This window comes from Ovis canadensis, chromosome 3 (assembly GCF_042477335.2).
Source record: "Ovis canadensis isolate MfBH-ARS-UI-01 breed Bighorn chromosome 3, ARS-UI_OviCan_v2, whole genome shotgun sequence".
Lineage (NCBI taxonomy): Eukaryota > Metazoa > Chordata > Mammalia > Artiodactyla > Bovidae > Ovis > Ovis canadensis.
The window spans coordinates 77,951,994-77,979,223 of NC_091247.1; the positions used below are offsets into that span (position 1 = coordinate 77,951,994).

At 45.6% G+C, this 27,230-nt stretch overlaps 2 protein-coding genes across 7 annotated transcripts in view; one reads left to right on the plus strand and one right to left on the minus strand.

Annotated features, from left to right (window-relative positions):
- RHOQ (ras homolog family member Q) overlaps positions 1 to 1,040 on the minus strand; it is a 43,928-nt gene extending 42,888 nt beyond the window's left edge. The window contains exon 1 of the mRNA XM_069583406.1: positions 335 to 1,040. Coding sequence (XP_069439507.1) covers positions 335 to 476 — 142 coding nt within the window. The 5' untranslated portion in view covers positions 477 to 1,040. The remainder of the gene's footprint in view (positions 1 to 334) is intronic.
- On the plus strand, positions 762 to 25,355 carry ATP6V1E2 (ATPase H+ transporting V1 subunit E2). Of its 6 annotated transcripts, none has more exons than XM_069583401.1 (4): positions 867 to 1,099; positions 2,098 to 2,284; positions 2,433 to 2,783; positions 24,484 to 25,355. In XM_069583401.1, the coding sequence occupies exons 3-4, from the start codon at positions 2,768 to 2,770 to the stop codon at positions 25,170 to 25,172; spliced, it is 705 nt and encodes a 234-aa protein (XP_069439502.1). In that variant the 5' UTR covers positions 867 to 1,099; positions 2,098 to 2,284; positions 2,433 to 2,767; the 3' UTR covers positions 25,173 to 25,355. The 6 variants fall into 6 exon arrangements, with proteins under 6 accessions (XP_069439503.1, XP_069439502.1, XP_069439501.1 ...); XM_069583400.1 differs by lacking the exon at positions 2,433 to 2,783 and adding an exon at positions 15,390 to 15,571 and having other exon boundaries at positions 894 to 1,099; XM_069583402.1 differs by lacking the exon at positions 2,433 to 2,783 and having other exon boundaries at positions 762 to 1,099.
- Positions 25,356 to 27,230: the final 1,875 nt, after the last annotated feature.

Genomic DNA, 27,230 nt, shown 5'->3' on the forward strand with positions numbered 1-27,230 from the left:
GTTTGAGACTGTTGGGAAGGCGACTGTAGGAAGGTCAAGGAGGTCGGCCCGGAGCACCGAGGGGGTTGGGAAATGCCGGGCGCCGGGACGCGGGACGCGGGACGCGGCACTGGGCTCCAGGATTGGGTGGGCGGGGTGGGAAGAGGAGTAGGTCTAGCTGGCAAGGGGGCTGCCCGAGGGATAGCCTGGGGGTGGGGCCGGGCGCCCAGTGGAGGGCGCGGCGGGGGAGGGGTGGGGAGCGCACGCAGGGGAGGCGGCGAGGGGGCTCATCCAAAGTTGCTCCAAAGTTCCCGGCCTGGGGAGCTGCCCCTTAGTCAGCACTTCCGAAGCTTACCTGCGTAGTGGTCGAAGACGGTGGGCACGTACTCCTCCGGGAAGGCGTCGTTGGCATAGCTCATGAGTAGGCACGTCTTGCCCACCGCCCCGTCACCGACCACCACGCACTTGAGCATCAGCGCGCCGGGCCCGTGAGCCATGCTGCGGCCGGCCGGCCTCCGGGCATGGTCTCCCCGGAGCCCCCGCCCCGGCCCCGGGCTTAGCCCCAGCCCGCCTGGGGGGTCCGCCGCCGCCGCCGCGGCTCAGCGCAGCAGGGCCGACCCCCCGGCCCCATGCAGCGGCTCCCCCCGCCCAAGGGGAGGGGGCGACGGGCCCGGGGCGCTGCCGCCGCCTCGGTCGCTGCCCGGATCCCCGCCCAGGCCCCGGTCGCTGCGCCCGCCCGCTGCCCCCGCCGTTCGGCGCCCGCGCCCTCTCCCCGGCCCGGCCTCCCCAGGAGGATCCACTGGATCATAAGACTGGCCGGCCCCGGGGGAGACGGCAACTTTGGGGAGGGCAGCGGAGGGGAGGGGCCAGGCGGCTCACCCCGCCCCGCGCCGGGCCGGGGCCCCCTCCCCGCTGGGCCCCGGAGGAGGGCGGGCCCAGGCGCCTCCCCCGATTGCGGGCAGCCAGCCTCGCGCCCCCGCCCGCCCGCCGGCTCCAGAGCCCCGCGCCCCGCCCGCAGCCGCCGCTCTGCCCTGCCGGCTCACCCTAGCTTGGCTCCGCGCGGGGGCTGCGGGGAGGGGGCGTGGAGGAGGAGCCGAGGAGCCGCGTAGCTGGGAGGAAGGTGAGACTGGGGGAGGGGGGCCGAGAGACCCGCGCTCGGGCGGAGCCGAGGGCTCCTCGCGAAAGTGCCCGCAGCGCCCAGAAGCGTCCCAAGGCCCCGAAGCTGGGAGAAGACGTGGAGCCCTCTTGGGGGTCCACGACGACTTTTATGATGACGCAATAGTCGTGCAAAATTATCCATATATATTTAAACTCCACCCGGAAGGCAGGATCCATTCTATTAGCCTCTAAATGCACAATAGAACTAGAAATCGGGAAGGAAGAAAGGCCAAGAGAGTTTGGGGAAAAAAAAATTTTTTTTCAGGCGCACGAGGGTGACAGGGGAGGGGTGGCGGTAGTCCCTGAGCTGGAAAGTAGGAACTCCTGAACTGAGGCTTGGTTTCCACTCCTTCCCCTCCACCAACCCAACCCATGCTGTCCACATCATTTGCTATGAAACTGGTGACTAAGGGAGTTACAGCATCTTGAACCACTGACGCACTCTCCACCCCCCGTCCCCCTTGCCAGAAAAGGTAGACTGGGCGACTCTGGATGCTGCGGATGTACCTGTGCTCCCCCTAGAGGCGACATTCTCTGAGGCCCCTTTACAGTCCCAGTATCCCTCGAAGGTGTTAGGTTGGGATCCCTGAGGAGTGATACACCCCAGAGCTCAAAGACGCGGCCAGTGAGCCAGGCGACAACCCCTGCCCTCTCGCCTGGACGAAGCTTGGAAACACCCATCTGTTCACTGGCCAAAAGTGCTGCTTCTAAGTTTAGGCCTTGGAGGACAGGGAAGGCGGGGATGATACACTCCACGGTGACACCACACCCTCCCTCCCCTTGCTGATGCGAGATAAATCGCTTTCTGTCATCAGTTCACAGGATCTGAAAACGCTGTGTTGAGAGGCACCGCAGAGGTCAACCATACGGTCTCCCTGAGATCTCTCTCAGATTGTAGGTAAACAAATTGAGACGCAGACAGGTGAAGTGGTTAACCCAAAGGTCTCCACCTCTTTCCAGCATTCAGGTTCTGGGAACACACCGTGGGAAATGCTCAGTTAGTTATGTACTCACGCCATGCTTCCGAGGCCTCAACTCTCAAATCCCAAATCTGATTTCCATTGTCCTGAAAGACATCCTGGCTTTTCAGAAGTTCCTTGTGGAGTCCCACTGGATGTCTCACCAGACCCCTCCATCATGTTTGAGTGTGAGTATTTACATTGCCAGCTGCTTTAGATTATGCAGGCAATCTGAAAGACACTTTATATGTACTGAATGCCCGGTTAAGGAAGGCAGTTCAGTGTCTTGAAGTCAGATCTCAGTTCAAGGCCAATCTCTGCCATTTCCTTCTACAGGGGAAGAAAGGAGGTCTTGCCTCCTTTGCCTGCAGGACCACTTCTTCAGGCAGCATTTGCTGGGACTAGAATTCTGAAAGGAGTCTATTAAGAGAGGTTAAGGAGCTACTGCATACTCTCAGCCGAGAGAAGACATTTGGTTCCAACTCTGACAGTAGTCAATCCTAAAGGAAATCAATCCTGAATATTCATTGGAATGACTGATGCTGAAGCTGAAACTCTCATACTTTGGCCACCTGATGCCAAGAACTGACTCATTGGAAAAGACCCTGATGCTGAGAAAGACTGAAGGCAGGAGGAGAAGGCGACAGCAGAGGATGAGATGATTGGACTCAATGGGCATGAGTCTGAGTAAGCTCCGGGAGTTGGTGACGAACAGGGAAGCCTGGCATGCTGCAGTCCATGGGGTTGCAATGAGTCAGACATGACTGAGCAATTGAACTGACAGTAGTTGGCAGTGTGACCTTGAGCATGCCACCCCTCTTCTCGGGGCCTCAGGTTTAAATGTGAGCTTGTCCATAGGGTGTGATCAAGGCTGACCTTTGACAACTCTAGAGCTCTTCACAATGTGCTCTGAAAGATCCTGGTAAAGGTTTTGGGCCAGTTGCTAGAGACATGGGGAAGGCTTTTATGAGGGATAATGAGGTCTGTTCCAGGACTGGGAGGATGGAGGCTTCCTCCATTCAAGACTCCAGCCTCTCAGTTCTTTTGCTGCTTTTCAGAAGGGTAGATATTTACTGGGGATCCAGAGAGCTGGATGATTAGCTCCAGAACCTTGACAGATGGAAGGGTCTCTAGGTTTTGAATCCTTTGGGAGAAGTTCTGGGAATATCAGGACATTCCAAGTGGGGAACTGATGTCAGATGAATCATGCAATGGTGACTTCACTGATGATGGTGACCTCATCCCTTTGGCCCGTAGAAAAGCCAAAACAGACTGCCAGGAGTACTTCGAGCTCTGGGTTGATTCCACCAGTCGTATATGGAGTAGGAGGCAGAGGGGAGTATTATCTCAGATGCCCAGGTCAGCTCACTGATAGGTTAGCTAGAAGGACCAAACAGATCTCAACAGATAAGTACTATATAATGTGTTCAGTGCTGTGGTAGGGGATGGAGAACAGTCTTTGGGAAGTGCAGGGAGGCTGTTAGGACCTAGTTCTGGGTGTGCAGAAGGGTGTCATTGGCCTGGGGTTTAATAGGACTAAAATAAGATAAGAATGCCTGGGAAAGACAGAAAGAAGGAACAGCACACGACTTCTTGGGAATGGTGAGCCATGTCGGGTGGACAGAATGCAGGATTAGTGATGTGAAAGAACTGATTTGTATTTAATTGAGAACTGTGTGATGCCACCAGGCCGTGGGCCTCTGGATGCCACATTCAGGGCATGCAGGGCCAACCTGGGCTGGGCAGTCTATGCACTGCACAAAGGCAGAGGGAGAAATAGGATACCCAGGAAGGCCCACGTGATACCTGCAAAGCCATGACCCTGGCCTAAGGCTGTGTACGTGGGAAGAAGGGGCAAGTTTTTATCACAGAGGCAACTTCTGCTTATGAGACCTGTGCCTGTGGGGTGGCATCCACCCAAAGAGAGACACCTTTTTAATTTGTTTTTGTTGTTTATTCACTAAGTCATGTCAGACTCTTTGCGACCCTGTGGACTGCAGCACGCCAGGCTTCCCTGTCCTTCACTGTCTCCCAGAGTTTACCTAAACTCATGTCCATTGAGTCAGTGATGCCATCCAACTGTCTCATCCTCTGTCATCCCCTTCTCCTCCTGCTTTCAGTGAGGCTGCTCAGGGTCTTTTTCCAGTGAGTTATTTCTTTGCATCAGTTGGCCATAGTATTGGAGCTTCAGCTTCAGCATCAGTCCTCCCAATGAATATTCAGGGTTGATTTCCTTTAGGAGTGGACTGGTTTGATCTCCTTGCTATCCAGACAAAGGCACTAGCTAGGTAAACAGTGGCTCTGGGAGTAAGGCTGTGAGGAAGGGAGGAAAGGAGGATTTGCTGTGTGCTATCGCTGTGTACTGTGCCCAGGCACTGTCCTGGGTATTTGCTGCTCATTTCATGGGTCATCCTATTACACCCCCAAAATAGCCACGCAAAATAAAATTCATAGAGAATACCTATTGGCTTCTCTATCCAAAACAACACCCTTTGCTTGTATTACACGTTCTTTCTGTGATCGTGTGGTTTATTTTCTCTTTTAAAAAACATTTACCTGTTGATTTATTTGGCTGCTCCAGGTCTTAGTTGCAGCATGCAGGATCTTTTAGTTGTGGCATGCAATCAAACCCAGGCTCCCTGCATTGGGAACATGGAGCCTTAACCCCTGGACCACCAGGGAAGTTCTGATCATATGGTTACATGGTAGATGCCCTCTTCTTACACATCCTGTCCTTGACCTCCATTAATTAGCCCTGGGCACTTGACGCCAGATGGGATGACCAGAACCCTTCTTGAGAAGTTTGAATTTGGGATTTAAAACTGGTACTAACTAAACTGGAAGATAAGAGCCTAAAGGCAGTAGGTCATTCCTGCTTCATGTTTCAGACATTTACAAAATAGTCAACTCAAGGGAATGAAGCAACAATGCACAGAGAAACAAAAATGGAGAGAGATGCTCTCCACCCATCCCCCTTAAAAGTGGCAGGCATGACACAGGATATCTGTGAGTTCCTGATTCTGGGTGTCCCTGAAACTCTGTTGTATACTAGCAGACTTCAGTTGGTCACTTAATAAGTCCCCCCCTTCCTTTTTGCCTAGATGGTGTAGATTGATTTTCTGTCACTGGTAAGCAATCTTGTCTATGATAGTATTATCACTACAGTCAAGATAGATGATGTGCAGAGAAATTAAGACATTTACTCAAAGTCATGTAGCTGCTAAGTGGCAGAGCTAGCTTTCAGAATAATTGATCTGAGCTCATGCTGTTTCCCGTGTTCTACAGGAAGGAGGCATTAAGTTTTCCATTGGAAATGACAAGTTTAGAGCTATCTTTTGAGATGATCACTCTGGGAGTGGTATATAACATGGATTTAGAAGGGACCAGAGTGAAGGCAGAGAAAGTGAGGAGGAGAGAGGTCAAGAAGGTCTGGATCAGGCATGGCTGTGAACATGAAGAGGAAGCAGGAAGTTTAGATGACCAAGTTCACAGGGCTTGGTAACGCAGAGAAGGGCTGGGATACTCTGAGGTGTCTATGTTATGATTCCATTGACATATCCCTTCTCTCTCTTCCTTTTAAATCTTCTCTGTTTTATCCTCTTTACTTCTTTAGGTTTCTTCCTAACTTTTCAAAACTTACTGGTCTCCTCTTGATGATTAAACATGTGGCCAACTGCCTAAACCAAGCTGAGAGTAGAACTCCAGAAGGACACTAAGTTTCTAAAATGTATTTGCTTTCAGTCATGTTGTTTGTGTCCCCTTCACATTTACTCCAGAAATGGACAACTGGATTCCAGTAGATCATTTGGTGTCATGACGCTTTGGGTTCCAAGTAAAAGGAAAGTCAGCCCCAAATGGTTTCAACAGCAAAGGGAATGTATGGACTTCTTTGATTGAAAACAACCAGAAGTAGCTCAGGCTTCAAGTATGGCTTGATCAAAACCCTGAATCAACTTTTTTTCCCTGCACTTCTCTCAGTTTTTCTCTTCTCTCTGGGTCAGCGTCCTACTTATGTTGCTTTCTCTCTTGAAAACAAAATGGTTATACCAGGTCCAGGCATTACCACCCATATACCACACTGCCCAGGAGGAGAGAGAGCTTCTCTTGATTCACTTAATACACAAAATTCTTGGACTTCCTCTCATCAGATTAGCTGAGTTCATCACGGTGGCCAGCAGAATGTCAGATGCTCATTGCCTTAGGCCTGGGCTACTGGCTGTCCCGGAAACCGTTGCTGGGACAGGGGCTTGGAACTATCCTTATTAGGCCTGTCAGGGCCCACCCCAAGGCCAGAGATTTATTCCCCCTCAAATTCTGTGTTTCCTGTACAGTGGACAGTAGGCATGGTGGGTAATATATGCTGGGGAGGCAACCAAAAATACCTATTATCCCTGGATTGTTGCCAACAGTCAAAGATTCAAGGTCTCCCCAAGCTATACTAGAAATAAAGAAAAAGCAGATTTCAAGGGAAGAAGGAGGTGAGAAGGATCCAAGTCAAATCTGTGATTCGTTCTAAATTTCAGTCAGTTGATTTGTCACTACGTGAATCCAAGCTTGGTGTGAGTCCCTAATTCTTGGCTGACAGTAGTTACTCCTTTCCCCCTTCAAACTTCTTTCTTGGAGTTGTTGGCAAGGAGGTAAAATGGTAATTATTCTTTTACCTGGTTCCTTCTGCTCTTATTCATTTGGCTGCACTTGGTCTTAGTTGCAGCCCACTGGATCTTTGATCTTTGTCGCAGCCGTCAGGATCTTTAGTTGGCAGTATGTGGGATCTAGTTCCCCGACCAGGGATTGAAGCCCGGGCCCCCTGCATTGGAGGCCCAGAGTCTTAGCCACTGGACCACCAAGAAAGTCCCTCCTCTGCTCTTCAATTATGCTTCTCTCCTCCATGCTTGCCCAGTCTCTTCAGACTGCAGCCTCTTCACTCCCCAGGGCTCTCCTGCTTCCCAGACTCCACCTGGCCCACATCTGTAGCATCACACTGTGTGCCATGCCTATTCCTCTTTTTCTCCCTACCACTAAAACCTCCCATCTGCATCCTTTTCTCTTAGGGGTCAGATGTAATGTATTACACTGTTTTTTAGCTGAGATGTTAATGGTTTAAACACTGCAGCAGTTTCTTAAAGATCAGTGGTTCCTGATGATCAGGATGATTTAAAAAATCCAATACATCTGGCTCACTTGATTTCACTTCTAGTTATGTTTCTAGAATACATCTAGATCTCCTTTTTTCCAGCTCATTACATACCAGAAACTCAGAAGTAAATCCAAGCCGCTGAGAATTTTAGCTCAAGCACCCTTAATAATGTTTTCCCATCTTCATTTCTAACCATCTTTTGCTGCAGCCTAGGTCAGGAGACCAGTCATTATAACAGGTGGCATTGCCACCATTGCTGAATCATAGAAAAGGACACTTCTCAGAGGCTGCTGGTACAGAATACGTCTATGATCTGGGAGTGGCCACCTCCTGTAAGGTTCAAAGGAGGCCAGATCATAGATCCATCTTCCAGAAAGGAAATTAATGATTTTATTCCAGGCTTCAGTTCTAACAGGACCAGAAAACCATCCAAGGTTTGTTGATGATTATTTTTCCATAGTGGATCCTGTGGTCACTGAGTGTTATAAGCACATTTTGAATTTGGGGAATCTTCCACTTTGTAAGTCTTGGTGGGAAGAAAAAGATCACTCTTGTGGAAGCTGTTACAGCCTCCTGCTTTCCTTGTCAGACTCAAGAGCTGGAGTGACTACAGTTAAATACAGAGCACACTCTTGCAGCTTTGGTGCTGGGCCCACAACTCAGTGCTGAATACAGGAAGTAGCACGTAGGGTGGGTGGTGGTGTTGGTTGTGGTGTAATTGAGTTCCTGGTGCAGAAGTGACTACTGTATACACTGACTATCTAGAATTTGTTGGCAGCAACAATACCAGAAGTGGTTTTCTCATGGGAGCAGGTCCTGAGGCATATGTTGGGCGTGGTTCCTGTAATGACAGTCCCGAGCAGCTTCTCTAGCCTGCCACCATCCTGTGAGCCAAGCATGATCCTTAAAATTTCCTCTTCTGTTCTGTTCACCACTTCCAGCTTCTGTTCCTCACAACTCCAGCCTCCTGAGAAGATATTGGAGGACTGGATTGCTTGATTCAATGTGCTTCACGCAGTGCGAGCAGAGATTCCAACTTCTACCATACCTAAATCCCTCTTTTTAGACATTGAATGTAGCTCAGGACTGTGATTTCTGAAAGAAAGGAACAAACGAGGCAAACTCTATTACCCTTTCTGCTGGAAGTACTTTCTGAATCGCAGTGCACAGTTGAGCCAAAGTTGACCTTAGTGGTCTTGCTGAGTTGAGGAGACTTTTCAAGACTGAGTACCAGAGAGGAGGGAGTAGTCTCTTGAGTCTGTTGCTTATGCTAAGTTGCTCATTGTTCAGTTGCTAAGTGGTGTCCGACTGTGTGTGAACACATGAACTGCAGCATGCCAGGCTTCCCTGTCCTTCACTGTCTCCCAGAGTTTGCCCAAACTCTTGTCCATTGAGTCGGTGATATCATCCAACGATTGCATCGTCTGTTGCTCCCTTCTCCTGTCCTCCCTTCTCCTCCTGTCTTCAATCTTTCCCAGCATCAGGGTCTTTTTCCAGCAAGTCAGCTCTTTGCATCAGATGGTCAAAGTATTGGACCTTCAGCTTCAGCATCAGTCCTTCCAATGAATATTCAGGGTTGGTTTGCTTTAGGATTGACTGGTTTGATCTCCTTGTTGTCCAGAGGACTCTCAAGAGTCTTCTCCAGCACCACAGTTTGAAAGCATCACTTCTTCAGCGCTCAGCCTTCTTTATGGTCCAACTCTCACATGACTACTGGAAATAGTGTAGCTTTGACTATACGGGCCTTTGTCAGCCGAGTGATATCTCTGCCTTTTAATATGCTATCTAGGTTTGTCATCACTTTCCTTCCAAGGAGCAAGTGTCTTTTAATTTCATGGCTGTAGTCATGTGTCTGCAGTGACTTTGGAGCCCAAGAAAATAAAATCTGTCACTGTTTCCACTCATGTGCAGGCACAAAGTGAAACGCCACAGGGAGTTAAATTCTTATTGAGCTCTATGTTCCAAGTTTGTGGGTGGAATAGGAAGAGGTATCTCCCTGGGACAACCACTGCAGCACCTCTTCACATTCCTCTCTCCTCTATCTGAAAAAGAGTTGCAGATCCCTCGGATTGTGACAGTCTATACAGAAGGCTCTTTCCTCACTATCCATCCATTTATCTATGAGTCCAACAGATAATGCTTAAATGCTATGTATTGGACTCTGTTGTTCAGTCGCTAAGTTGTGTCCGATACTTTGCGACCACATGAACTGCAGCACACCAGGCTTTCCTTCACTATCTCCTAGAGTTTGGTTAAACTCATGTTCATTGAGTCACTGATGCCATCCAACCATCTCATCCTCTGTTGCCTCCTTCTCCTCCTGCCCTCTATCTTTCCTAGCATCAGGGTCTTTTCCAGTGAGTCAGCTCTTTGCATCAGGTGGCTTGGAGCTTCAGCTTCAGCATCAGCATCAGTCCTTCCAGTGAATCTTCAGGGTTGATTCCCTTTAGGATTGACTGGTTTGATCTCTGGGCAAAGTGTTAAGATGAGCGCAGAGGGGGTCAGAAAGAGCACTTTTCCCAACTATGTCATATGGAAGTCCCTGTGCACCGTGAGGGACACAGTTGAGTGGATACACTCTCTTCCTTGCAAGCCAGTAGCTTCCCTGCTTCTGGGCTTGAGCTGTGTCTCTTAGCAGAGGTGAAGCTAGTCAGGACCTATAGCAGCGAGCATTAAGTCAATACTAGAGGAGCATTTGGCATCTGAATGCATCCCCTGAACTGGGAACTGGTAGCAAACATTGCTCCTGATGTTCCTGAACAAGCAGAGCATCTGCTCTTTCTAGGCTGTCCCTGACCGTGGCCCACCAGCTGGAGACTTGGCCAGCCAGCTGCCTCGGAAAAGCTTGTGTCCTGGGGCTCCTTGATGACCTCAAGCCCACCCTCCACTTGCCTGGAGGCTTTCTAGGGCTCTGACTACTGGCCTGCTCCTACCTCAAAGCAGCTTGAGGTTCTGGGAAGGGCAGGATGATTGGGGTGGTGTTTTGTGAATGAGGATACCTGTGGCTCACCTAGCATTTAACACAGCTTTGTAACTCCTCACTGCATTTGGCTTTCACAGAATTCCTCCTTAACACCCTCTCTGTAAACAGATGAGGCTTTGTGTCTTTATCCAGAGGGAGTTCAAACAGATTGTGAGCCCTTATCCAGATCACCCAGCCTGTGAGTGACATCAGGATTGAACCCTTTACCTCTGATGCTCCATCCATTGCACTTCTCATGACACCAGTTATGGTCCATGGGGGCATCCAGGGCAGAGAGAGGCCTCTTACTTCAGGGGCAGCCTGGTTCCTAACTTCAGTTACCATCCCATGATGTCCTGTGACTGCCCAGCCCCTGGGGGCATGCTCAGTAGATTTTAGCCGTGTAAGTTGCTCATGCTTCCCAGGTGGCTCAGTGATAAAGACTCTGCCTGCCAATGCAGGAAGACATAGGAGACACAGGTTCAACCCTTGAGTTAGAAAGATTCCCTGGAGGAAGAAATGGCAGCCCACTCCAGCATTCTTGCCTGGAAAATTCAATGGACAGAGGAGCCTGGCAGGCTACAGTACATGGGCTGACAAAAAGTTGGATATGCCTGCTTGACCATGCTCTTCATACATCATGTAGCCAGAATCTCAGACCACTTCCACCCATCCCCATCCCCACCTAGAAGAGGTGTGTTTTGGGGATGAATACTTTCATAAATCGATTGAGGGAGAATTTCCAGGGTCTGCTTGAGTAATACCGGTTGCCTTCTAAGGAGGTTGGATTCAATTAACTTGAGGTCAAAGTGTTTTGTTGTTGTTTTGTTTTTAAAAGTACTATTTATTTGGCTGCACTGGGTCTTAGTTGCAGTATGTGGGATCTAGTTCCCTGACCAGGAATCAAACCCAAGTCCCCTGCATTGGGAGCACAGAGTTTTAGCCACTAGACCATCATGAAAGTCCGGAGGTCACTGTTGTTCAAATGTTTTGTATATTCAGTTCAGTCGCTCAGTCGTGTCCAACTCTTTGCGACCCCATGAATCACAGCACGCCAGGCCTCCCTGTCCATCACCAACTCCCGGAATTTACCCAAACTCATGTGGATCGAGTTGGTGATGCCATCCAGCCATCTCATCTTCTGTTGTCCCCTTCTCCTCCTGCCCCCAATCCCTCCCAGCATCAGGGTCTTTTCCAAGGAGTCAACTCTTCCCATGAGGTGGCCAAAGTATTGGAGTTTCAGCTTTAGCATCATTCCTTCCAAAGAAATCCCAGGACTGGTCTCCTTTGGGATGGATTGGTTGGATCTCCTTGCAGTCCAAGGGACTCACAAGAGTCTTCTCCAGCACCACAGTTCAAAAGTATCAATTCTTTGGTTTTATATGTTAAATCACAGTTAAATACATTTCCACTGTGCACCAGAATGTGTATGTATGTATGCATCACGTATATGACAAGAATTTGACAAGCAACACTTAAGCTCACTACCTGTAATGAATTTTGGATTTTCTATTCCTTTTGGTTTCACAGCCCACACTTTGAAAAACCCTATCTAGGAGCTTTGTTTGCTGACTGGCTGGCTACCTGAATGGCAGCTGGAGAGCTCAGGACCACAAAGTGATGAAAACTCCTACAACTAAACAACAAAAGCAACCTGGTTTTTAAAATGGGCCTGAACAGACATTTCTCCAAAGAAAATACACAAATGCCCAATAAGCACATGAAAAGATGTTCGACATCACTAATCATTAGGAAAATGCAAATCAAAACTATAACGAGTACCACCTCACACCCATTAGGAAGACTTTTGTCAAAAACACAGAAAATAACAAATATTGGTGAAGATATGGGGAAATTGAAATGCTTGTTGCATTGCTGGTGGGAATGTAAAATGGTGGAGCCACTGTGGAAAATGGCACAGTTTCCTCAAAATAGCAGAGCATTGCCACGCGATCTAGCAATTCCCTTTCTAGGTAAATACCTATAATAATTGAAGGCAACGACTGGAACAGATATTTGTACACCCACACAGAGGAATGTTATTCATATTAGCAAAAAGGTAGAAGCAACCCAAATGCCACTGACGGCTGAGCAAAATGTGACAGGTACATACAATGGGATGTTATTCAGCCTTACAAAGCAAGGAAATTCTGACAAGTGCTACAACGGGGATGAACCTTGAATACATTTTACTAAGTGAGATAAGTCAGTCACAAAGGACAAATGATTCCACTCACAAGAGGTTTCAAGAGTGGTCAACTCTAGAAAAATGAGCATCAAAGAATTGATGCTTTCGAACTGTGATGTTGGAGAAGACTCTTGAGAGTCCCTTTGACTGCAAGGAGATCAAACCAGTCATTCTTAAAGGAAATCAGTCCTGAATATTCATTGGAATGACTGATGCTGAAGCTGAAACTCCAATACTGTGGCCACCTGATGTGAAGAACTGACTTGTTGGAAAAGATCCTGATGCTAGGAAAGACTGAAGGCAAGAGGAGAAGGGGACGACAGAGGATGAGATGGTTGGATGGCATCACCGATTCGATGGAAGTGAGTTTGAGCATGCTCCGGGAGTTGGTGATGGACAAGGAGGCCTGGCATGCTGCAGTCCGCGGGGTTGCTAAGAGTCAGACATGCCTAAGCGAATGAACTGGACTGAACTGAGGGTGGTCAAATGCATAGAAACCCGAAGTAGTGCAGTGGTTGCCAGGAAATGCGGGAGGAAGGAATGAGGAGTTAATGTTTGATGGTACAGCATTCTGGAGGTGATTGGTGATGTCTGTCACACAACAGTGTGAATGTATTTAATGCCACTGAACATTACTTAGTGGTTAAAATGACAAAAATTTGTTATGTATATTTTACCACAATAAGACAAAGAAAAAAGATAAAAGGATTTTACTTTTCAAATGGGATTTCCAGCTTCTCTAAAATATGAGAACCTGTGCCCCCAAGTCCCCATTTCCAAAAGACTCAGAAGCCTGGGCCCTTTAGGCAGGGATGAAACGGAGGTGTTTGTTTTGGAGGTGGGGGGAGCCACCACTGAAAGCCTTTAGCCATGCAACTTTGTAGCACATTGCTCTTGGGGAGAACTGGACTCCTTTGAAGCAACCTTCCTGCAGATGTGTGAAAAGGAAAAACTAAGCTGTAAATTCTTAATGTACATTATTTGGGGAAGAAATGTCTTTGACCCTACCTGATTCTCTCCTTTATATTACCTGCCTGCTTCTTTTGGGCATTAGCTTTCTCCAGTCCCAATCACAGCCTGCTTTGCCACTGGGATGGAGTTATTAGATTAAAACTGTATGTGTCCCCTTAATTAGCAACTGAAGCAGAGATAAAGCTTTGTGAACACTTCGGATTTCCTCTTTGGGAGGACGGGTCTTTTAATTCCTCTCCTTTAATTCCAAACCAAATGAACTCTGGCTGTTGCTCTCTCTACCCCAGCTGGCTCTGGAAGGAGCGGTGTGCTTCTCACCTGCTTTCCCACATCACATTGAGTTGAGCAGCTCAACCTTGTGGGTGGAGCTTCGGCAGGTGCTGCCGGGGCCAGACCCTGAGGCTTCAAACCTGCCAGCTCTTGTACCACATCTCCTTCCACCTGTTCTCACGTTCTTGTCCAAGCCCTCATCCATGCTGTCTCCTTGACCTGGCATTTACTTAAAGCCAGACTCACCAGCTTTCACCACCACGAGGCTAATCTTTCTTAACTCGGGTTTGGCCAAGTTACATCCCTACTCAAAACCTTTAATGGGTCTCCTTAGCCTCATGTCCTAGCCCTCAGTCTGACATTTCAAATCTTCCCCAATTGAGCTCCGACTTTCTAGACATCGCTCACTCCCACCGCCACTGGAGGCCTGTCTGCTGCTGCTGATCCAATCTGTTCTCTGCGCTCAGACCTCCTACACATTCCTAGCACAGTGCCTCTGCCCACAGCGTTCTCCCTGTCTAAAGACTCTGATTTTCTCTTCCTGCGTCTCAAAAGTGTCTGTCCTTCAATGCCCGTCTGTGCTTCTCCCTCCTAGGTTGACCCTTTGCCCAGAGGACCACTCCTACTGCAGTCTGCAGCCACTCAGCCTGTGTCCTCTGCTTGCTCTTTTTCCTTCCTACGTTGGGTCCTGGTACCTTCTACATTTCTGAGCCAGAGACCTTCTGGAAACCCCAAGGCATTGCTTCAAGTCAGGTATCCCTAACAGCTTGACTGATTCTTATCTATTTGGAAAACTCTCCTTCATGAATATACCAACTTGCTACCTTTTCCAAGTGGTGGTGATGGTTTAGTCACTAAGTCGTGTCTGACTCTCGAGACCCTGTGGATTGTAGCCCGCCATGCTTCTCTGTCCATGGAGTTCTCCAGGCAAGAATCCTGGAATGGGTTGCCATTTCCTTCTCCAGGGGATCTTCCTGATCCAGGGATAGAACCTGGGTCTCTTACATTGCAAGTGGATTCTTTATCAATTGAGCTACCAGGGAAGTGACCTGCATCTAAAGCATTTGTTGTCACTAATGGTGTGTTTCAAACCACCCACTACATAGTTTAACGGTTGCAGAGCAATTTATTATAAAAGAGCCCATGGTGAACTTGGGAGGGGGGGTTTTAGGCATTGGATCCCTTCATTTGCTTAGCCCCCCCCCTTTTTTTTTTTGCTATATATTTATTTGGCCATGTCAGGTCTTAGTTTTGGCATGTGGGATCTTTAATTGCAGTGTATGGGATCTAGTTCCCTGATCTGGGATCTAGTTCCCTGATCTGGGATCGAACACTGGCCCCCTGCATTGGGAGCTTGGCGTCTTAGCTGGTGGACCACCAGCGAAGTCCTCACCTAGCTGTCTTGGAGCTGCTGATTGCTAACAGGCCACCCTGTAGTGTGACTTCCTGTTGACCTGTTGGTCCCCCCATGACATCATGGGCTTGGGAGGCAGGGCTGGTGTTTGCTTGTTCTTTATCTCTAGTGCCTACATAGTGCCTGGCATGTAGTGGATGTTCAGCAAATATTTGTCCAGAGACAGAAAAGGAGACACCCCCTTTCCACATATTGAGTATTTTAAACCCCACAAAGAAGTCCTTATTTTTCCAAATTTCCTCACCCACTTCCTGGGCCCTGCAAGTTGCCCCGTGCACCCTTCCCTTGCTCACTCTGTCATCTCTAAGTGTCTGGAGGCCCCGGTTTGGTGCTGTTTGTCTTTAAAACAGGGAGCCCAGACCTGGACACATGACCCCTCAGACTTACAAATCCCAGCTGGAATGAGGAACAGTAGCATCAGGGTCTGGACAGGGCTCCAGGCTGACGGACACATTCGGCTCCTCAAGCATGCCTGCCTTCCCTCCTCCCTCTCGTGGTGAGGATTCTCCAAGGTGCACACAGGCTCCTGTAGGTGAGGACTGGTGAAGAGAGATTTCCAAGCCCACACTTCCTCTAAGAACACCTCTCATGCCTATGAATATAAAATCATCAGTTTTAAAATGTCTTCACCCCAAGGTCATAAGGAGGGGTTTCTGGGGGTGCTGGTAATGTCCTTGTGCTTGACCTGGTGCTGGTTACTGCATGTTTGCCTCCTAATAATTCATTAAGCTATATACTTTTCTGAATGTGTGTTATAATTCACGATTAAAAAAATGTACTCCCCCCACCCCAGCCTCAAGCCTTTAATCCAATCAATTCATGTTTAACAAGTGCCTGTCTGCATCCAACCCCTGCTAGAGAAGGAGTTTTTTGTCCTCAAGGAATTTCCTGGAGGAAGCAAGGTAACTGGAGCATCAAAAGACTGTGAATTATATCTGGAAAATAGGCCATGCTGTCATTTTGAGGAGGAGTCCAGAGGTCAAGGAGGTAGTGGGACTCACACTGGGCTGAAGATGTAGATGTGATTTAGTTAAGTGGAGAGAAGCAGAGGAAGGCTGTTTAGCTGAGGGAACTGTGTGATCACAAGCTACGTGACTTAGGTAGGGCTGAGCCTGCTGTGTCTGGGGGGCAGTGAAGAGACCTTGGTATTGAATAGTTTATGGGAGTAAGACTGTCTTGAGACCTCTAGTGCTGTCCCCTACCAAGCATGGGCAGGACAGATGCCACTTACAGTGCAAGCCTGCCTTGTGGGACGGGAGAGTCCTGTGCCCTCGTGCAAGAGCAGACATGTATGTTTCATATTTCTTAGCTCCTTTTCACTGTTTTGGTTGAGCCACAGGCTCATGTGAGTTCATAATCCCCATTCCAGACAGACTGGAAGTTACATCAGCCAGATGCATTATACGGGCAGCCGTGTTCCTGCGGAGACACTTGCTCAATTCCTGACTTTTAGCCCTACCCCACCCTGCAGCTGCTTCCAAGTCCCAGCACCGAGAGACTGATTAGAAGTGGGAGTCCCAGAGGAGGTATGAGAACTCGGGACTGCAGTTTCAGGGACTGTTGTTACAGGCTGTGAGATGACTCCACCTCACCCCCAGCCTAAGAGCCCTGAAATTCCAGGACTTCACCTCCCATCACCAAGGATATGGCTGGCCACCTGAGACCACAGGTGAATATGCTGTGAAGTGCTGGGAGGTTCTCGAGCTTCTTGCAAGGCTACTAAGTTTAATACAAGGAAGCAAGACTAGGATGTGTTTCTACTTACTTTTGAGAATGGAAATCAAAGCAGTCATAAGTACTCTGTACATACACAGAGGGACGATGATGAGGCTTAATGCAGAGGAGAAGAGCCAGTTATAAAGTAGTAGCAGTAGTAGTAATGACGCTGATGATGATGGTAACTACCAAGCATGACGATTAACTGTGTGCTTAGCATTATGCTAAACACTCAGTTCTTTCATTTTAGCCTCACAATAATCCTATGATGTGCATGCTATATTATTTCCATTATACAGATGAGGAAACTGAGCCTTCAAGGCATGAGCTGATTCCCCAAAGTCATACAAATGTTAAGTGTAGAACGAGGGTCTCAATTCAAGCAATCTTACTCCAGAAGATTACTTACACTGTGGAAGCCAGTGATGCCCCCTTTAAGCCCTGTCTGGACTTGGAGAGGGTGTCCTCGCTTATGGACCAGAGGGTGCCAGCGCCTGTGGCCAGCGTGCCATTCTTAGAGACCATCTGGCACATTTTGTTTGCCCTGGTTTCTCATTAGACAACTTTTGCATTTGGCTTCCCATGTGACTCACATACAGAGAAAGAGGGCCATGACCTGCCAGCTTGACGGCTGTATTTTTCATTAGTAAATTAATAAACTGGCTGCCTGGGTTCACATACATATCTGTTTCTGATGGTTTGGTTAAGGTGAGCCCACCCCAGAGTTGAAGCCCACCGTATGCCAACTTAATTGAGATTCTGGGTCTGCAAGCACAGCCCCCAGCCCAGGCCTGTGTGCCAAGGAAATTCCTCTTGGCCTCCTTTTGGCGGGCTTGGCTCGCCTTCCCCAGTGACAGCCTGGCTCTTTCGATTTGAGCTGCCAGGTCAGACTGAGAGGGTCGTCTGCAGAAGAAGGAAGCAACAGTGCCAGGTTCCAGTAGGTGTTCCAAGTTCCACATTCCGCCTGCAGACACCCGGCGCCAGAGCAAAGGCTGGCCCTTGGCGGGGGGCTGGTAAGGATTTGTCTGGTACATTTTTTTCCTCTACACACTTAACCTGCAACTTCCTGCATCTCCCCCTCTCTGTCTTTCATTTACAGTGGCTCTCAAAGCTGGTGATCAGCAGGGTTACCCAGAGAGCCTTAAAAAAAAAATTAATGGACTTGTCTTATTTAGGAACAGAGAATGTTTTGCTCTGTTTACAAAAGCGCAGTTTAAGGAAAATTACATCCTAAAATAATGGAGAATGGATGGGCTAAATTATTTTCTTTTTAACTTCTGATGACAGTTTGCAAAGTTGAACCCAAAGTCTTGGTCTTTGTCATGAACATGGGTGTGTTTTTCCAACAAGCTTGGTGAGTGGTACATCTTTCAGGAACAGCATTCTTTTTTTTTTTTTCCAGTTAAAAAAAAACCAGGTAACATAAAGTCTACCCTCCTAACAAAAAATTTAAGTGTACAGTACAGTACTAGCTATATACGCATTGTCGTATAGCCAATTTCTAGGACTTTTTCATCATGCATGATTGAAACTCTATACCAATTAAACAGCAACTTCCTGATTCCCCACCATTCAGCCCCTGGAAACCATCATTATACTTTCTGCTTCTATGAAGTTGATTCTTAAGATACCTCATTTAAGTGTAATCAGGTAGTATTTTTCCTGTGACTGACCTGTTTCACATTGCATAATAGTGTCCTCAAGGTTCATCTATGATATAGCATATGACAGAATTTCCTTGTCATATTAAGGCAAAATAATGTTTCATTGAATGTATATACAACATTTCCTTTATCCATTCAATCATTAATTGACATTTAAGTTGCTTCTACCTCTTGGTTATTGATAAGTAGAGCTCCAGTGAACATGGGAATGCAAATATCTCTTTTGAGATCCCATTTTCAATTCTTTTGGGTAAATCTCCAGAGGTGAAATTGTTGGATTATATGGGATTCTTTAATCCAATTTTTGTTGATTTCTGTGTAAGATAAGGGCCCAATTTAATTCTTTTGCCTGAGGATGTTTAGTTTTCCTAGTATCATTTGTTAAAGAGATTGTCCTTTCCCCATTGTGTAGTCATGGCACCCTTGTTGAAGATCATTTTATTGTGTTTGTGTGGGTTTATTTCTAGGATCTGTATCCTGTTATATTGATCTCTCTACCAGTACTATACTGTTTCGATTACTATAGGTTTGTAATATATTTTGAAGTTAGGAGTGTGATGCCTCCAGTTTTGTTCTCTTTCAAGACTGTTTTTGCTGTGAAGGATTCCTTGTGGTTTCATATTAATTTTAGGGTTGTTTTTCCTATTTCTTAAAAAAATGCCATTGGGCATTTGATAGAGATTGTATTGAATTTGTAGATCGATTTGAGTAGTATGAACAGTATTAAGTCCTCTAATGAACATAGGTTATCTTTCCATTTATTTTTGTCATTAAATTCTTCCAACAGTAATTTGTAGTTTTAAGTGTTCAAGTATTTAGCTTCCTTGGTTAAATTTAGTCACAGTATTTTGTTCTTTTTGATGATATTATAATTGGAATTGTTTTCTTAATTGTCTTTTTAGATTATTCATTTTAATATTATAGGAACAATTGATTTTTGTATGTTGATCTTGTATGTTTCCAATTTTGGTGTCTTTCTCTTGTTTAATTGCTGTGACTAGGACTTTCAATTCTATGTTGAATAAAAGTGGCACGAGTGGGCATCGTTGCCTTATTCCTGATGTTAGAAAAATAGCTTTCATTTTTTCACTGTTGAGTATGAATGATGATGTGTGCTAAGTCAATTCAGTCGTGTCCGACTCTTTGTGACTCCATGAACCATAGCCCTCCAGGCTTCTCTGTCCATGGGTTTCTCCAGGCAAGAATATTGGAGTGGGTTGCCATTTCCTTCTCCAGGGGATTTTCCCGACCCAGGGATTGAACTCATGTCCCTTATGTCTCCTCCATTATAGGTAGGTTCTTTACCTCTAGCGCCACCTGGGAAGCCAGGTGAATGATGTTAGTTGTGTACTTTTCATATATGACCTGCATTATATTGAGGTGATTTCATTCTATTCCTACTTTGTTGGTTGTTGTTTTTTTTTTAAATCATGAAAGTGTGTCTAACTTTCTCAAATGCCTTTTCTGCATCTATTGAAATGATCATGTGATTTTATCTCTCATTCTATTAATGTGGTATATTGCACTGATTGATTTTTGCATGTTGAATGATCATCTGTCTGATCCTTGATTTTTATATGTTGAACCATCCTTGCATTCTAGAGATAAATCCCTCTTGGTCATGGTGTATAATTCTTCTAACGCGCTCTTGAATTTAGTTTGCTAATATTTTGTTGAGGATTTTTACATCTGTGTTCATCAAGGATATGGGGCTTCAGTTTTCTTTTCTTTAGTGTCTTTGGCTTTGTTATCAGGGTAATTATTGTTGTTCAGTTGCTCAGTCACGTCCAACACTTTGTGACCCCATGGACTGCAGCACACCAGGCTTCTCTGTCCTTGACCATCTCCCCAGGCTTGCTCAAACTCATGTTCCTTGAGTCGATGATGCCATCCAACCGACTCATCCTCTGTCATCCCCTCTTCTCCTCCTACCTTCAATCTTTCCCACCTTCAGGGTCTTTTCCAGTGAGTTAGTTCTTCTCATCAGGTGGCCAAAATATTGGAGCTTCAGCTTCAGTATCTGTCCTTCCAGTGAATATTCAGGGTTGATTTCCTTTAGGATTGACTGGTTTGATCTCTTTGCAGTCCAAGGGACTCTCAAGAGTCTTCTCCAGCACCACAGTTCAAAAGCATCAATTCTTTTGTGCTCAGCTTTCTTTATGGTCCAGCTCTCACATCCATACATGACTACTGGAAAAACCGTAGCTTTGACTATATAGACCTTTGTTGGCAAAGTGCTTTTTAATATGCTGTCTAGGTTTGTCATACCTTTTCTTCCAAGGAGCAAGCATCTTTTAATTTCATGGTTGCAGTCACTGTGTGCAGTGATTTTGGAGCCCAAGAAAAAATGCTGACCTCTTAAAGTGAATTTGGAGGTGCTCCCTCCTCTTCCATTTTCTGAATGAGTTTGTAAGGAGTTGACATTGATTTTTTAATTTTTTTTTGGTAGGGTTCTCCTTTGAAGTTTTCTGGTCCTGGGGTTTTTTCATTGGGAGGTTTTGATTACTGATTCAATCTCCTTACTTGTTATAGCTATGTTCAGATTTTCTATTTATATTTTGTCTTGGTAGGTTGTATGTATCTCGGAATTTATCCATTTTCTTTAGGTTTTCCAATTTGTTGGTATATGGTTGTTCATAGTAATCTCTTATAATCCTTTTTATTTCTGTGGCACCATTAGTAATGTCTTCTCTTTCATTTTTAATTTTATTTGAGTCTTCTCTTTTTTTCTTAGTCTAACTAAAGGTTGTCAGTTTTATCATTTCAAAAGCTCTTAGTTTTATTGATCCCCCCCCATTTTTCTATTTCACTTATTTTTGCCCTAATTTTTATTGTTTCCTTCTGCTAATTTTGGGCTTAGTTTTTGTTTTCCTAGGTCCTTAAATGTGTAAAATTAGACTGCTTATTTGAAAATTTTCTTCTTTTTTTAAAAAATATGCATCTTATTTTTGGCTGTGCTGGGTCTTTGTTGCTGTGAGCAGGCTTCCTCTAGTTGCAGTGTGCAGGCTTCTCATTGTGTCGGCTTCTCTGGCCGTGGAGCGCAGGCTCTAGAGAGTGCACACCTCAGTAGCTGTGGTGCACCGGCTTAAGTCATCATGAGGCATGTGGAATCTTCCTGAACCAGGGATTAAACCTGTGTGTCCTGCATTGACAGGCAGTTTCTTAATCATTGGACCACTAGGGCAGTCCTTTCTTCTTTTTAATTGTAGGCTTTTAATACTATAAACTTATTTCTCAACACTGCTTTTGCTACATCCCAAGTTTTGGTATGTTGTATTTCATTTTTGTTTGTCTCAAGATGTTTTCTAATTTCCCTCTTGATGTCTTCTTTGAGCTATTGGTTGTTCAAGAGCATTTTAATTTCCACATATTTGTGAAATTTCCCTTTTTCCTTCTGCTACTGATTTCTAGTTTCATTCCATTGTGGTCAGAAAAGATACTTGGTGTGATTTCAGTCTTTTTCAGTTTGCTAAGACTTGGTTTGTGACCTAACATGTAATCTGTGCTGGAGAATGTGAAAATTGTGCTTGAGAAAAATGTGTATTTTGCTGCTGTTCATGGACTATTTTCTGTTAGGTCTGTTTGATCTAGATCATTGTTAAAGTCCTCTGTTTCCTTATTGATCTTCTCTCTGGATATTTTATTCATTATTGAAAATGGGATATTGAACTCTCTCACTATTATTGTGTTCCTGTCTATTACTCTTCCGTCCTGTCAGTGTTTACTTCATATATTTGGGTAGTCTGATGTTGGGTACATATCTATTTACAGTCATTATATCTTCTTGTTGAATTGACCTTTATTATTATGAAGTGTCTTTCTTTTACTCTTATGACAGTTTTTTGCATGAAGTATATTTTACATAACTCAAGTACGGCCATTCCTGCTCTCTTTTGGTTACCGTTTGCACAGACTATCTTTCTCTGCCTTTTCACTTGAAAGTAAAAGGATATGTGTTTCATAGTCTATGTGTGTTCTTAAAGTGAGTCTCTTGTAGACAGCATATGACTGGATCTTGTTTTGCTTTTAATTTCATTTAGCCCCTCTACAGCTTTTGATTGTGCAGTTTAATCTGTTTATGTCTTAAATAATTCCTTGCACTGTTGCTGGTTTTTTCACTGTTTCCTGCCTGTCTTCTTGCATTTTTTGTCCCTCTCGCTGTCTCCATCTTTCACTGATTTGTTTTAGAGACGTGATTTGGTTGGCTTTTCAGTTTTGCTTGTGAATCTGGATGTCCATTGCCTTCCTCAGATTTGGGGAGTTTGGAGTCATTATTTCTTCAAATAAGCTTTCTGCTCCTTTCTTTCTTTCTCCTCACCTTCTGAGACTTCCCTACTGCATATATTAATCCACTTGATGGTGTTCCATATGTCCCTAGACTTTCTTCACTTAAAAAAAAAAATTTGCTTCTCCAACAATAATGGATAATTTCAAATGGCCTATCTTTGAGTTTGCTGATTATTTCTTCTCCATAATCAAGTCTGTTGTTGAACATCTCTAGTGAATTTTTCAATTCAGCTATTATATTCTTTAGCTTCAAATTTTGTTAGTTTCTTTTTAATATTTTTTGCCTCTTTATTGCTAGCCTTATTTTTTCATATGTCATTTTAAAAATTTCATTTATCATTTGCCTGGGCTCATTAAGCATCCCAGAGAGTCTTTTTTTTTTTCTTTTCCATTATGGTTTATTACAGAATATTGAATATAGTTGCCTATGCTATACAACAGGACCTTGTTGTTTAACCATGCTATATATAATAGTTTGCCTCTGCTAGTCCCAAACTCCCAATCCAGCCCTCCCCTGCGTCCCATCCACCTTAGCAGCTGCAACTTTGTTCTCTATGTCTGCGAGTTTCTTTCTTTTTTATAGATAAGTTCATTTGGGTCGTATTTTAGATTCCACAGATAAGTTATATATATGATATTTGTCTTTCTCTTTCTGACTTACTTTGCTTAGCTTGATAATCTCTAAGTCCATCCATATAGCTGCAAATGGCATTATTTCATTCTTTTTTTGTGACTAACTAATATTCCATTGTATATATGTGTGTGTGAATATATATATACCACATCTTTTTTCCATGCATCTGTTTATGGGCATTTAGATTGTTTCCATGTCTTGGCTTTTGTGAATAATGCTGAAATGAACTCAGAGGTGCAGGGATCTTTTCACATTATAGTTTTGTCTGGATGTGTGCCCAGGAGTGGGATTGCTGGATCATCTGGCAACTCTAGTTTTTTGAAGAACCTCCATACTGTTCTCCATAGTGACTACACCAATTTACAGTCCCACTAACAGTGTAGGAGGGCCCAGAGAGACTTAAAGATATGAATTCCCACCCAGACCCTACTGGCAAAGATTCTAATTCAGTATTCTGGAGTGGGGCCTGGAAAGCTGTATTCCTGAAAGGTCCACAGGTGATTTATACATACATCTAGGTTTGGAAACCACTTCCAGTTAAAGGATTACCATCAACCTCTCCCACCTCCAGTTCTCTCCAGGATGCCACCATCTGTCCACGAGTATTGTGTCTCTTTGTATCATTTGAAGCACTAAAGATCTTTCTTTTTCTAGGCAATCTTCCTGGATTGAATCCTGTTTAACCACAAGTTTCTTATGATTCCCCCAGCCCTCTCCAACCTGAAATGCACCTACACTTTCCATTTTTGTATTAATTTGGCCTTTCCATTCTCTCCACTTGTTATCTGTGATTGAGCCATTGCTGGCTAGAAATCTTTTGTCTTGATCATCTCATAGTATTTGATGACAAAAAGGTGGTGAGTGTAGTAGAAACGGAACTCTGGGAACCCAAGTTTGAGTCTGATTCTACCAGGGTATGACCTTGGACAAGTTGCTTTCCCTGTCTGGGCTTCAGTTTCCTCATCTGTGAAATGAGTCGTGAATAAGTGGTCTCTGTGATCGTTCCCTTTGGACCCTAACTCTATCCTTCCTTCCCTACACTCCACAGCTCAGAAAGTGGAGTTCCAGAAACATACCTGAAATTCTGCCCTAAGTCAGAGGAACCAGAGGGTCCACCAGTTCTTCCTCTACCTCTCTTTCCAGGAGCAGCCATGGCCCTGAGTGATGTCGATGTGCAAAAGCAGATTAAGCACATGATGGCTTTCATTGAGCAGGAAGCTAATGAGAAGGCCGAAGAAATAGATGCCAAGGCTGAGGAAGAGTTCAACATTGAGAAAGGACGCCTTGTGCAAACCCAGCGACTGAAGATTATGGAGTATTATGAGAAGAAAGAGAAGCAGATAGAGCAGCAGAAGAAAATCCAGATGTCTACCATGAGGAATCAGGCAAGGCTGAAAGTCCTGAGAGCCCGAAACGACCTCATCTCAGAGTTGCTGAATGATGCAAAGCTGAGACTCAGCCGGATTGTGACAGACCCAAAATTTTACCAGGGGCTGCTGGATAAACTAGTGCTCCAGGGTCTGCTACGACTGCTGGAGCCTGTGGTGATTGTACGCTGCAGGCCACAGGACCACCTCCTGGTGGAGGCTGCAGTGCAAAGAGCCATCCCCCAGTACACCTCAGTCTCCCACAGATGTGTGGAAGTTCAAGTTGACAAAGAGGTGCAACTGGCTGCAGACACAACTGGAGGTGTGGAGGTCTACAGTAGCGATCAGAGAATAATGGTTTCTAATACTCTGGAAAGTCGACTGGATCTCTTATCTCAACAAAAGATGCCAGAAATACGAAAGGCCTTGTTTGGAGCCAATGCCAACAGGAAGTTTTTTGTATAAGCCTCTGGAAAGTGAAGCTCCTGTTGAACTTCTAAGCTGTAAAAGTATAACTTATTAGGGCAAAGCAAACTGGTAATATCTCCTCCTCTGTTTTGCCCTGGGATTAGTCTAACTTTATGAAATACTCTCTGACTAGCTAAAGGCATTATACTTTGGAATAAAGCCTGACTTAATGCTTATAAATCTAATTCCATTTTCTCTATACATTCTAGAGCTCCTGGTCAATTCTACAGTCTGGGCTGAAAGAAATAGAGACATCTGCTCGTTAGCTCATCTTTCAGCTGAGAGTGAATGGTAATCTTGATGTATGCGTCTGGGTGTCCTAAATTTAATACGTAGTTGAAGTGTGTTTTTCTTCTTTTGTTTCAGCTTCTTGTTCTTATTTTACTTAATAAGGTTTAGACCTCTTTTTCAAGGAGGGCCTGGCAACCCACTCCAATATTCCTGACTGGAGAATCCCCTGGACAGAGGAGCTTGGTGGGCTACAGTCCATAGGGTCGCAAAGAGGGGGACACGACTGAAGCGACTTAGCATGCATGCCTGCACAGAACTGTTTTTCTTGTGTCAGGGGTCAACTTCATGGGCATATGATGAGTGCAGTCACACAGAGCTCCATGCTCAGAACTGCCCAGCAGTTGGGGTCTACAACAGAGGGTGAGATGGTTGGATGGCATCACCGACTCGATGAACATGAGTTTGAGTAAGCTCCAGGAGTTGGTGATGGACAGGGAATCCTGGCAGTCCATGGTGTCACAAAGGGTCAGACATGACTGAGTGACTGAACTGAACTGAATTGGGGTCTACTGCTTGGTAGCTAGCCGTCTTGAAGTTCTTACTTTTATCTTTGAATGTGTGCTTTATGAGTGAAGTCCAGTAGGACTTCCGTGCACGTGCTGGGGGCTTGGGCCTTGGCTCACGTGTGCAAGTACTAATTCTTGAAGTCTACGCATCTTTCTGGGATGGGTTCTTGACCACCCACTTCTCAGCTCGCTGGTACTCTGAGATCCTGCCTTCCTCTCCCTAAACCAGTGAACATTAATGCTCTCTGCCCCTGGTTAGGGCCCAGTGTATGCAGGGAAGGTCTGTATCCTTCATAGGAGCTTAGGGCTGGACATAATGGTGGCCATCTCTGCCCCAGGTTGGCAGCTTCATGGCACATCCAGCAGGGAACTTGGTGAGCATGGGTTTCTTACCCACCAGATACTGAGCACATCTCAGTGTGGAAGTAATGACCCTGGGATTCACCTGCCTACTGTGAATTGGATCAGCCAGCTTATTGGGATGGGAGATGCGTGGCTTGACTTCCCTGACACTTGGCAGAACACATAGATCTGGGGACTGGTGGGAAGGAGGGCATAACATTTGTTAGGGTTGCTGGGCCTGAGTCTCAGGGTGGGACTTCCAGAAGCTTATGAAGATCTGTTCTTGCCTTGTAAAGTGCCCTGTGCCTGATGGAGTCCTCCATTAGACAAATCAGTGCACGGGGGAGCTTGGGCTCATCTCTTGTTGCCAGTTGGATGCATCTTCTGGGAGAAGCCAAGAAATACAGTCATTTTGGTGATTCTCCATATTGGCATTGCACAGTATAAAGATAAATGATTCATGCTAAGGATTTTATATTGTAATTTTTGTTTACCCAGACATTAAATAGCAAATAAACACCATGACAAGCTGAAAGAGAGACTGGAGAAATAAATAAAAAGCTTTATAAGTATTTCTGTGCCTTTAACTGTACTTTGGGCTTCTCTGATAGTTCAGTTGGTAAAAAATCCGCCTGCAATGCAGGAGACCCTAGTTCAATTTCTGTATTGGGAAGATCCGCTGGAGAATGGATAGGCTACCCACTCCAGTATTCTTGGGCTTCCCTTGTGGTTCAGCTGGTAAAGAATCCGCTGGCAATGCGGGAGACCTGGGTTTGATCCCTGGATTGGGAAGATCCCCTGGAGAAGGGAAAGGCTACCCACTCCAGTATTCTGGCATGGAGAATTCCATAGACTATATATAGTCCATGGAGTTGCCAAGAGTCAGACGCAACTGAGCGACTTTCACTCACTCAAC